Genomic DNA, 11,395 nt, shown 5'->3' with positions numbered 1-11,395 from the left:
GCACCTGCAGGTGCATCCTCTCGGAAGGTTTCCCAGGGCTGTCTCATTCCTGCCCAGGAAGCCAAGGCCTCTCTAGGGAAATCACCTTCACCTCCACTCCTTCCTTCATTCATTCATCCCACAAGTACTGACTCCTCATCTGCTATCTTCCAGCTAAGTGCTGGCAATACCAAGATACATTAGCAACCCCTGCCCTCAGGGAGCTTGCTGCAGAGAGAAGAGGCAGGAAGGGGAGCAGAGAAAAACCCAGGTGATAATCCACCAAGTGCTGACTTGATCCAAATATTTCTGTGCTTTGTCATATTTCTTTTCTTTAGAGAGAGGGGATTTTTTTAGACAAAGCTAGAAAAGGTAACACAGCCCAGAGAGCACCTTATGTACTAGTTGGGCTGGATGTTATTGGAATGGTTATGGGAATCTACTAAGGGTTTTCAGTTTGGTTGATCACTTTGAAGAGGTTCCTCCGGCTGTGAGGTGGAGGGTCCATTGGAAGAGACAGACCCAAAGGCAGAATATCAACTAAAGAAATATGACCGTCTATAAAGGCTGAGGAGCCAGAGAGGGGCGATGAGGAAATAAAGCAATATAAAGGCTTTGCCTTGCTAGGGGATGAGGAGTTATATAATTATTGATGTTTAAATAAGAATATTCGCTAAAATTTGTAAAGAAACCATGAAACCAGAAATAGAACACAAAACTTTCAAATCACAGGAAAGCAGAAACAAAGTAGTGTTGTTCATTCCAGCAAAACTCAAGATGGGGAACAAAAAGGAAACACCAAGAGAACATGACAGACATGGCAGCTGCTTTTTTTTCCTTTTTCTGTAGAAAGTTTGCAAAGGCCAATGCTCCTACTACAACAACTTAAGAGAAAATAAAAAAAATTCACCCCCTCCAAGCCCCACAAAATTCCTATTTTAAAGTCGCTGGATAGCAGTGGGACAATTCTTCCAGAGAGGAAACAGTCCTTTCAGAGGGAGCCGTCAATCTGGCTACCTCTCCCCTGGGAGCTTTGCTCAGCATCAGGTAGCAGAGACTGATTCCTCCGCGCGCCCAGTGTATCTTTGGCAGATCTTCCCTCTCAGGCCTGGTGCTGTCCTGGAAAGCGGGTAGTTAACCTCGTTCTGAACAAATCCCCTCCCTGGGGATAGGGGAAAGTCAAAGCAGGGCACTGGAAATAGGTTCCCCCATCGAGGGTGGAGATCCTCCAGGCCCTGAGGATCTCCACAGCCTTCCTCAAAACTTATCTGAAAAGGAACAAAATAAGATGCTTGAACTATAAAATTTTAAAAATTGAAAATAAAAACTCAGTGGATGGATTTAACAACGGGTGGTTAGATACAACTGAAGAGATAAAGAGTAAAAATACCTAGAATTAAATTTGGAGCAACTTGGAAATAACACAAGAAAGGGTAAGAGACAGGGAGGTTACAGTGAGACAATCTAAAATACGTTTAACTGGAATTCCAGACAGAAAACAGAGTATATGGCAGAGGTAACAATCAAAGAGAAAATGAATGAAAACCTCCCTGAACTGATTGAAGACATCACTTTACAGATACAAAAAGACCCATAAATGCCAAGTAGATTAAAAAAAAAAAAAATCCACACCTAGGGACATCATAGAGAACTACTGAAAATCAAAGACAACAAGAAAGTGTTAAAAGCATCCAGATAAAAAGATAACTGTCTCCAAAAGAACAACAGTAGGATGGGCAATTTTAAGAGCAAAAGACAGGGATATATGTTGAAAGAAAATATCTGCCAACCTAACATTCTTAATCCTGTGAGAATAGCCTTTAAAAATGAAAGCAAAATCTTGAGAAGGCTACATGCTGTGTGACTCCCAACTGTATGACATGCCGTACAGGCCAAACTCCGGACACAGCAAAAAGACCTTTACCTGTGTTTGCTATGTGTTTTGCTTCCCACAGGCCTCGCAGAGGCTTTGGGCCTCTCCTTTGAAACCATGCTGTGGAGACTGAACGTGAACTGGGGCAGTCTGGCATACTGCCTGGCCTTCTCTAGCTCTTTAAATTCTTTTAAGGTACATCGTTTTCCTATAGGAAGATAAAAATCTAAATCAACACCCTTAAGGTCAGCTCCAGTCACCCCTGGGGTAGGAGATCACTCAAGAATTGAAGTCTCTAAAGATGAAGCCCCGTGATCACAAAGTACCTGTCGTGTACTGAAAAATAGCTCTTTGCTCTTCATCTATCTCTTGCTGTCTTCTAAACAGAGGATCACAGAATGGTGGGACCACGACCTGTGAGAAAATGACTCTCTGAGGACCCAAGTACAATTTGTTTTAAATCTGTCTGAAGCATTCGAGTGTAGCCTTACTATACGCTAAAGCAGCTGAGAACAAGGACCCAGGGGTAATGTCATACAGAGCAAGGGAGGCATAAATGCCACCCACCTCACCCAAGAATATTTCACTGGGCCTTAAGTAGCTGAATGGACCAAGGGCCACCCAAGGAGAAGACACACACACTCCTGTTAAGAGTTCTACAGTATCAATGCATCAGGCAACAAGTATCTGCTGATGCAACTGCAGGGGTGGCTGCCTCCCAGTGGGGTCCTATATTCAGGAACCTCTCAGTCTAGAACAGACAAGTCAAGCATGACAACTACCTCGTCGTGAGAGGCATCAGCTTGGCTGCTTTAGGAGCACAAAAAGAAAGAGAGTGAAGTGAAGTCACTCAGGCACGTCCGACTCTTTGCTACCCCATGGACTGTAGCCTATGAGGCTCTTCCGTCCATGGGATTTTCCAGGCAAGAGTACAGGAGTGGGTTGCCATTTCCTTCTCCAGGGGATCTTCCTGACCCAGGGATCGAACCCAGGTCTCCCGCACTGCAGGCAGGCGCTTTACCGTCTGAGCCACCAGGAAAGCCCTGGGAGCACAAGGCAGAGCTCTAAGCCAGCTTGGGAGGAAGGGCACTCCTTGAGGGCTGGCCACTGGTCTCCAAGGGCTTGTGAGAACCGAAGGGCAGGAGAACAGCACAAGCTGAGGTCAAGGGCCAGCTACAGAGGCTGTGGAGGAAGGTGGTTTTCTCCCTCCCTCTGCATCCTGAGTATACGCTTTAGACAGAAAAACTATTCCCCCCTTTTACTTCCCCAGACACTTGATCTTGACCCAATGCAATTTGCAAGGACAACAGCCACTGAATGAGGGAACAGCATAATGACTCCCCAACAGAATACTGAGTCCCCCAGAGCCAAAAAGACCTTCCTATCTTCACAACCATGACCTGCCTTAGTTTTCAGAGAGAAGCAAAAATAAATCACTTTCCTCTTCAGAGATCAGGTGGCCACTTCTGCTACGCAAGAGTAAAAGACATGAAACCTACATCTCAAAATGTTAATACCTATATTGTCAGTGTAAGATGTGAAGATGCATTACAAGCTCAACTACTGGCTCCTGGACAGCCTTTCCTGCATCCCTCCATCCACCTCTTCTATGAAGGAGCTCTCTCTGCGCTGGTTCTGTGACACGCCTGTCACATTCACTGTCCACTTACCCTCCCCAACCTTCTGGGCTTCTGGTTTGCTGAATGTGAATGGATAGAGCAATGAATGAACAAATGAATTCTCACACACATGCATGTGCCTTTTTCACAATGTTCATTCCCAAGTGGTCAAAATTACTTTGGATTCTTAATCTAAAACTCAGGGGAAATGCTTTTGTGGATTTTTTTTAAGTGAATGCAGAAAAACTGTAAGACTTCTAAAACAACCGGGTTTTCCCCAACCCCAGAGCTTCTAAGAATAAATAGATAATAATAGGTAATGTACTTACCTTTCCATAATTTGGGTCCTTTTTTGTCATATAAAAAGGATTGTATACTTCAGGATCATAAAAGTCTCCAAATATAATTTCCTTTAAACAAAAAAGTACACTTAAGAGCAAGCCACTACATACAAGTGTGTTTTTGCAAGATTCAAGAAAGTGAAATACTTTATTCCATTTTTTATATAAAATCATAGATTCAAAGGGTTCAGAGAAACTTTAGAAGTAATCTGGACTGCACTGAGAGTCCACCACCTTCTGGAAGAAGCAATCATCCAGCTTTAGTCTCAAGTCACCCACTAGCCTTATTTGAGGAACTTCTGCTTCATGAGGGCTTCCCTGGTAGCTCAGCTGGTGAAGAATCCACCTGCAGTACAGGAGATCCCAGTTCAATTTCAGGAAGATCCCCTGGAGAAGGGACAGACTACCCACTCCAGTATTCTTGGGCTTCCTTGGTGGTTTAGATGGTAAAGAATCCGCCTGCAATGCGGGAGACCCTGGGTTTGATCTCTGGGTTGGAAAGATCCCTTGGAGAGGGCATGGCAACCCACTCCAGTATTCATACCTGGAGAATCCCCATGGACAGAAGGGCCTGGTGGGCTACAGTCCATGGGGTCGCAAAGAGTCAGACACAACTGAGCAACTAAGCACAGCACAGCTCTGCTCCATTAGGCAGATACTCTCTTGGTCATTCTAACCACTAGGAAGCTTGTCCTTTGAACAGAGGTGAAGTCTGCCTTGTCACTGCCAGTTCTCCCCATGAAGCAACACAAAATCCATCTACTCTTCATCCACATGTCAGCCTTTTACAATACATACTTAAAGATTTCATTTCCCTTCGTGTCATCTCTTCCCTAGGCTAAACTTCCTATATGTTTTTTTCCACTTTTCCTCCTGTGAAGTGTTGTCAAGCCTCCACCCTTTTCTAAAGGTTCTGTAACTGGTGACTGTCCGTGGGTGGACAGGCTGGACCCAATGCTTCCCACTCAGAGCAGTGCCTCTCAATACTGCCTAAAAGCTTGGATGATTTCTTGGAAGCCAGCTCACACGGCTGACTCACATTGAATTTACTGTCATTTTAAATCACTTGACTTCCAACACATGGTTTTTCTAAGGCATGGCTTTCCCATCGTATGCTTGTGCAATCACATTTTTGCACATACTTGTAAGACTTTGTACTTTGTTTCAAAGTGACCTGGATTTACCCTTGAGCTCTGCCTCTTAGGGTGTTTAGGAAAATGTATTTAATGTACACCTCCAGAAATTCTGCTCATTAAATATACTTCAGTTCAGTTCACATCTCTAATATTCCAATCACATTACTCTAGATCTCTGCTGAATACGTGGAAATTTAGGTGGGCCTCAACTTCAAAAGAGGGTCCTGATTTCAAAGTTAAAAAAAGAAAAATCTTCCATAGAAGAAGCCAAAATTTGTTCTTATTTAATAAAACTGAAGAACAGAGGATAGAAACTGGTGGTCCCTTCACCTAATAGTTGCTAACTCAATAGCCATGGAACAGTCCCCTTCTCCTTCACCCACAACATACTAAAGAGACTGGAAAGCCACACACACATGCCCAGCTCTGCTTTTAGCTAGGACTTCTGATGTGACCTGGTTTATGGACAATAAACCAGGGAAATTTGCTAGGAGCTTCTGAGGACTTTTTGCTTCCTGATCAAAGGATGAGATGTAAGAAAAGGGCCCCCAGATATCATTTCTCACCCTTTCTTCCTGCCTAGTGCCAGAGCTATAAGAAACTAAACGTGCTTACAAATGTGAGGATGATGGGCACAGACTGAAAATACTCAGGATATCAGAACAGGAAAAAAAACAAAACAAAACTGGGTTATTAATGACATTGTTAGACTTCCAGAACCCACCATGAGACCACCAACCCTTCTGTTTCTTATTGAGTAACCAATAAATATTCTTATGGTTTAAACCCCTGTTATATTATTAACAATCACCAAAAAGCATGCCTGATAAGTCTAGTTCCAAGTAAACACTTCTGTTCCCTCTACCTTAAACTTTGGATTTTAAAATGTAGTAGGCTGTTTTACAGTTCCATGACCTCATCTTAGATACAAAAACAAATTTGAGGATCTGCATAATCAATGAAAATAACAGCCCAAATTTTCAAATAATATTTCATTAAAAAAATTCTCAGTACCGTTTTATTTGTGTGCTTTAAAAAATATTCAAAATTCTCTTGTTTTTTTTTCTCCAACGCTTTATATGAAATTACTTTTTCCATAATTCTCTCCTGAAGAGGCTTTGCAACATTCTCAGTCCATTTTTTATGCAACAGCTCTTTTCTTCTTTCCTTAAAAGCATCCAGATGCTGAAAATACACATCCAATCTCTAATGAAGTGATACAAACAAGGAAAGAAAACAAGTTACTAAGAGGTTTTACATTTATTTTAATCTGAATAAGTTGGGGGGGACACTTGTTCCCACTCCTAAGCTCTCAGCACATTTAGGCTGCCAAGTCATAGAATAAGATAATCAAAGAACAGAATAAAGTTCAGAAAGAGAACCTGAGAGCATAGAGCATGCAGAACCCACGGACAGTTCTACACCACAACAGTGCCTCCAGACCAAACCACATCCAAACACTTCCTCACTCAGGAAACTGTGCTTCTTTTCAGGATTCAAAGCATCGCCTGGTCACCATTCCTCGTCTCCAGCCTTTATCATCAGTAAAGTCTGTGATACAAGTGGTAGAGGAATAAGAGCACCGGACTTGATTCAACACCTGTCTTTCTCTCTGAGGGTAAACCCACCTTCGTCTTTTGAGGCTCATGTGAGAATATATATGTGAACCTCCTTTATAAACTATGTCACAGTACAAATGTTCAAGTATTATTTACCAAATTCCAATCCCTCTCATTGAGATGAAAACCTCCTTAAATTTATTAATTCCATAGCGATGATCAGTAGTGATTGGTCATTACCCTTAAATATTAATTCATTTCTTGTGGCTTTATAGCTCCCCACTGTGATGTGGGAACATAAGAGAGAGAGGTAAGTTCTAGGAAAAATTTCTATTCAGTACCAGAGGAGTAGTTAGAACAATCTCTCAGATCCCTTAAGGATAAATCTGGGAAACCTGACCTCTTAGTGATCCTGCAAGGAGAGAGCACCAGCTCAGATCTATGTAGTATCAATGGGTGATTCAAGGGAGGCTCATTCTCCCAGAAAAAATGACTCTCTCTGACATGGTAACATCCTCTTTGCCACACTGCTCTATATCACTCTTGCATATCTAGAACGCACTTAGAATCCACTCTGTAGCCCACTCTTACCTTTGTAATACAATTTTCTCTAAATAATATTGCATATACAGCTTCATCAATGTCTTCTCTGGCTAATGCCTAAAATTATAGAATTAAATATTAAGATATGGATCCTGAATAAACAAACCTGTGACAAACTCAATGTATTTTACCAATAATTTGAGGGTGAATCTAACATCTGTACCTCAAAACACATTTTGTAACATTTTATTATGGAAATTTTCAAACACAATTCTCCATGAACCCATCACCCAGGTTCAACAACGATCAATTCAGTCAATCTTATTTCATCTTAATACCTACTCACTCCCCTGCCCCCTACTAGATTATTTTGAAACAAATCTCTTACATCACACCATGATTTTTAAAGTACCAAGAAAGTGTATTAAAAAGCAGAGAAAAAAAAAAAAAAGCAGAGATATCACTTTGCTGACAAAGGTTCATATAGTCAAAGCTATGGTTTTTCCAGGAGTCATGCATGGATGTGAGAGTTGGACCATACAGAAGGCTGAGCCCCAAAGAATTGATGCTTTTGAATTGTGGTGCTGGAGAAGACTCGAGATTCCCTTGGACTGCAAGGAGATCAAACCAGTCAACCCTAAAGGAAATCAACCCTGAATATTCATTGGAAGGATAGATGCTGAAGCTGAAGCTCTAATACTGTGGCCACCTGTTGCGAAGAGCCGACTCATTGGAAAAGACCTTGATGCTGGGGAAAATTGAGGGCAGGAGAAGAGGGCGACAGAAGTTGAGATAGTTGGATGGCATCACCAACTCAAAGGACATGAGTTTGGGCAAAGTCCAGGAGACACTGAAGGACAGGGAAGTCTGATGTGCTGCAGTCCACGGGGTCACAAAAAATAAGACACAACTTAGTGACTGAACAACAACTATAAGATGAAGCCTCTTTACAGGCAGTCTGTGGGTATGTTTTAAAAGCCCTTGAAGTTCCCTGACTTCTGCTAGTTCTCTTTATAAGTTAAAACCTCCTTATAAGTCAAAACTGCAGAAGTTTGACTTAGTTTGACTGGACTAGAGCCAGTTAGTTGAGAACTCCTGGCTAAGGACCAAGATGGTTTTACATTTAGGGACTAGCTGTTTCCATTATGAGTTTGGGTAAAGTTAATGCACTTAAATCCTTACTCTAGGGCTTTTTGTTTGGATCACTATGAACTGATCTTCCAGCCTTTACTCTTACAGAAGTAAGTAGGAACAAATGGAAAAGCAATAAAAATTAAGTATCTGTAAGAGAAGTGCTGTTACCTAAAAGAATTATCTACTGTAAAGTGATACAGATTCTTAAAACTATGTTATTCAATCTCTGACTTTGCTTTCAGTTCTGTCACAGTGAGTGCATCAAAATGAACTAAACCCCACACTCAAATACCAACTCTGTGAATAACAGAAATCTTGAAAGGGACAGTTGTATTTTTACTTGTATATCTAACAGCTTTGCATGAAATCTAAAATGATATTTGTACAGCTACTAGGGTCTTCTCCAAAATAAAACTCTCCTGATAATATGAACAGACTCTTGCTTTAAAATAAAGCCTTCTTAAACTTATTTTAGGATGATAATTGAAAAATCATGTAAAACAATTAAATGTTTTCCCCTAATACAATACAAATTTAGAATAATCAATCTATTAATCTGAAGAAGTAGAAACATACACTAACAATCATCTTGGGAAATCAATTTTTTAGCCATCCTATTAACACTATTAGCAAATGTTATACATACTATTGGTTATATGCAGATTTGCAAACCAACTTTTTTTAAAAGAAAATAGTTTTTGTTTTAACAGCTCCCTCTTGGTGATTTTGTTGGAAAATATGAGGAGGATGTTAATGATTTCTAGCAGCACTTTTGAAGTCTGTATTTTCCGTGCATGTACACTCATGCACACACACACAACCTCACCACTCTTACTGCTACCACAGTAAAAGGGGTAAAACAGAGGAAATATCCAAGAACTTCTCTATAAAATAGTGAAACTTTCTTTATGAGAAAATCATTGCTTTACCGGATCCTGAAGTGTCATGAAGTAACTGCAAGCCTAGGCCGGGCCTCCCCTGCTCTCCTGCAGGGCAGCTCTGGGACCCCTGTGTTTACCTCACCCTGCCTACCACAGGAAACAGGACCACCACCCTGGGCCAAATGTGACCCCCACCCCCTACCCTTCTGACTGGATGAATTTCTTAAGCACCAAGTCTATGCCAGGTGCTGTTCTAGTTCTGGGGAAAACAACCGTGATTAAGACACAATAGATCTTAATTTCAAGGGATTTATGCCCCATCACCAAAAGACAGGCCCCTAAATGCCATATAATTTTACCTCCATCAACGTGACTGACTCGGGTTCTGGCCACTTTTCTAATTGTTCAGGCCCAAAATGTTTACCACAGTTGAACATTTTTGTGGCAGCCATATATAATACAATCCCTGAGGGGAGAAAGAGTAAATTGAGGAGATAGGCAAGTCCAGTTGAAAAAGTGTAGGTCTTTGAGTTCAGAGAGCGGTTAAACACTTCATAGTCTCAGTTAAGTAAAACAAAAAAATCCTCCCGCGCCCCTAAACCTGTTTCTCAAAGTGGGTGACTAGTTAGGCTCCCCGACCTACGGCCTTGCAGACCCAGCCAGGCAACACGTCAGAGTCCGCCTGGGCCTCACAGCGGAGCGGCTGCTGGAGTGGTCGTGGGCCTGGCTGCTCTCTGCCCCCGACCTCGAGCTCAGGGGCATCCAGGAACCGGCACAGGAGACTGACCGTTCTGGCAGGGGGAAAGGGAGCGCCTTCTAAAAACAAGCTAAAGCACTCTGTTTAGACCCCAAGCCCTCTTCCCTCAATCCGCCTACGCCTCGTATCCACCCGGAAGTCAGCTAAGAGGGGAGCTCGGCCCCCGACCCCTCAGCCTCGCGCCGCCCCAGCCCCTCCGCTCCTGCCAGGCTTCAACCGTTCAGTCCTTTCAACCGTCCATCCTGCTGCTCCTGCTGCTCCTGCTGCTGCTAAGTCGCTTCAGTCGTGTCCGACTCTGTGCGACCCCATAGACGGCAGCCCACCAGGCTCCCCCGTCCCTGGGATTCTCCAGGCAAGAACACTGGAGTGGGTTGCCATTTCCTTCTCCAATGCATGAAAGTGAAAAGTCAAAGTGAAGTCGCTCAGTCGTGCCCGACTCTTTGCGACCCCATGGACTGCAGCCTACCAGGCTCCTCCGTCCATGGGATTTTCCAGGCCAGAGTACTGGAGTGGGGTGCCATTGCCTTCTCCGACCGTCCACCCTAGGTTTTCTTTATTTTAAATAAAAAAATGTAGGTCATGTAAAGTTTACTAAAGAGAATGTACCATTTACCTGTATGATCTAGGGCTACAAGTAGAAGCGCCGAGGATAGATTTTCAGCGGCCCTTTTGCCCAAGGAAAACCTCATTGTCTTCTGTGCTCCAGATCCTGCCTACTGAGCTCCTGGGAGCAGGAGTCAAACTCAACATGAGCCAGAGGCAGACATGCAGGCCCAGAATCAGCGAGTGAGTAATCAAAAGGAGTTTTTAAATTTTCTAAAGACTGTTGGGAAAATCTAGGGAGACTATGTGGGTATGGATTTTCAGGGTGCCTGACAATTTAAGGAAAGAGCAAGTGAATTGAGGTGGATGCTAAGGAAGGCAACAGTATTTTTATTGTATCTCTGAGGCAACATTTAACTCCTGTGGGAAATACATTTGCAGTAACTGTCAATATATAGTATGGTCATTTCTTAATTATCATACAGACAATTGGACTCAAAGACAAAGTCCATTGCAGATGCTTTTCTTAGAGAACATTTCTTGAGTGCTTTCCTTGGTCCTCAATCTGAGCGCTTCCTGCAACAGATGGCTTCCTTTGAAGCAGCCTTCTTTTGTGTCCTCTTTGACCAGTCAAGGACCAGGGTGTGTACTCCTTGGTTGCTAAAACCTTTTGAAAGTGACAGAAGAGAAGAGATAAGTGTGACTGATATAGGGATGAGGGGCTTTCCAGAGCAGAAAGAATTCCTCTGCTTAGCTGCGCTGACCTCCCTGAAGCCTAGTCCTCCTGTTGGAGCTAAGTGGCCTGGAGGCAGGGTCCTCTCTAAGCCTCCTGACTCAGCCTCTCCTCACTCCATCTGGATTCAGAAACATACAGAGATTCCAGTACAGAGCCAATCCTATTACAGGTGTGATAGATTACTGATGTGGGATATGATCTGAGGGTCCTGCTTTCAGATGTCAGTATGTCTGGAGTGCTCATTTACACTAGGATTATTGTGATTTATAAAATCCTAGGTTCCTTTCGTCCCTT

General features: G+C 42.8%; 2 protein-coding genes across 12 annotated transcripts in view; both read right to left on the bottom strand.

Moving 5' to 3' along the window:
* The window catches only part of FAM228A (family with sequence similarity 228 member A), a 30,657-nt gene that overhangs the window by 14,442 nt on the left and 4,820 nt on the right, over positions 1-11,395 (bottom strand). The window contains exons 1-7 of one of the 3 annotated variants that reach the window (XM_070292336.1): positions 9,705-10,354; positions 9,425-9,531; positions 7,099-7,167; positions 5,963-6,154; positions 3,801-3,881; positions 2,179-2,266; positions 1,904-2,060 (exon numbers count right to left, since the gene is read on the bottom strand). In XM_070292336.1, the coding sequence (XP_070148437.1) occupies positions 1,904-2,060; positions 2,179-2,266; positions 3,801-3,881; positions 5,963-6,154; positions 7,099-7,167; positions 9,425-9,517 (680 nt within the window). In that variant the 5' untranslated portion in view covers positions 9,518-9,531; positions 9,705-10,354. Of the gene's footprint in view, positions 1-1,903; positions 2,061-2,178; positions 2,267-3,800; positions 3,882-5,962; positions 6,155-7,098; positions 7,168-9,424; positions 9,532-9,704; positions 10,355-11,395 lie in introns of those variants that run through there. The other 2 variants (XM_070292335.1, XM_069582693.2) reach the window with 2 other exon arrangements.
* FAM228B (family with sequence similarity 228 member B) overlaps positions 6,765-11,395 on the bottom strand; it is a 53,026-nt gene continuing 48,395 nt past the window's right edge. For 8 of the 9 annotated variants that reach the window (XM_069582695.2, XM_069582698.2, XM_069582707.1 and 5 more), the window contains one exon: positions 10,736-11,032. In XM_069582695.2, the coding sequence (XP_069438796.1) occupies positions 11,026-11,032 (7 nt within the window). In that variant the 3' untranslated portion in view covers positions 10,736-11,025. Of the gene's footprint in view, positions 7,168-10,735; positions 11,033-11,395 lie in introns of those variants that run through there. The other variant, XM_069582701.2, reaches the window with a different exon arrangement.

This window comes from Ovis canadensis, chromosome 3 (assembly GCF_042477335.2).
Source record: "Ovis canadensis isolate MfBH-ARS-UI-01 breed Bighorn chromosome 3, ARS-UI_OviCan_v2, whole genome shotgun sequence".
In the NCBI taxonomy this organism is placed as follows: Eukaryota; Metazoa; Chordata; class Mammalia; order Artiodactyla; family Bovidae; genus Ovis; species Ovis canadensis.
Note: the sequence above shows the minus strand (reverse complement) of the source record. Positions and strands in the feature narration are given on the sequence as shown.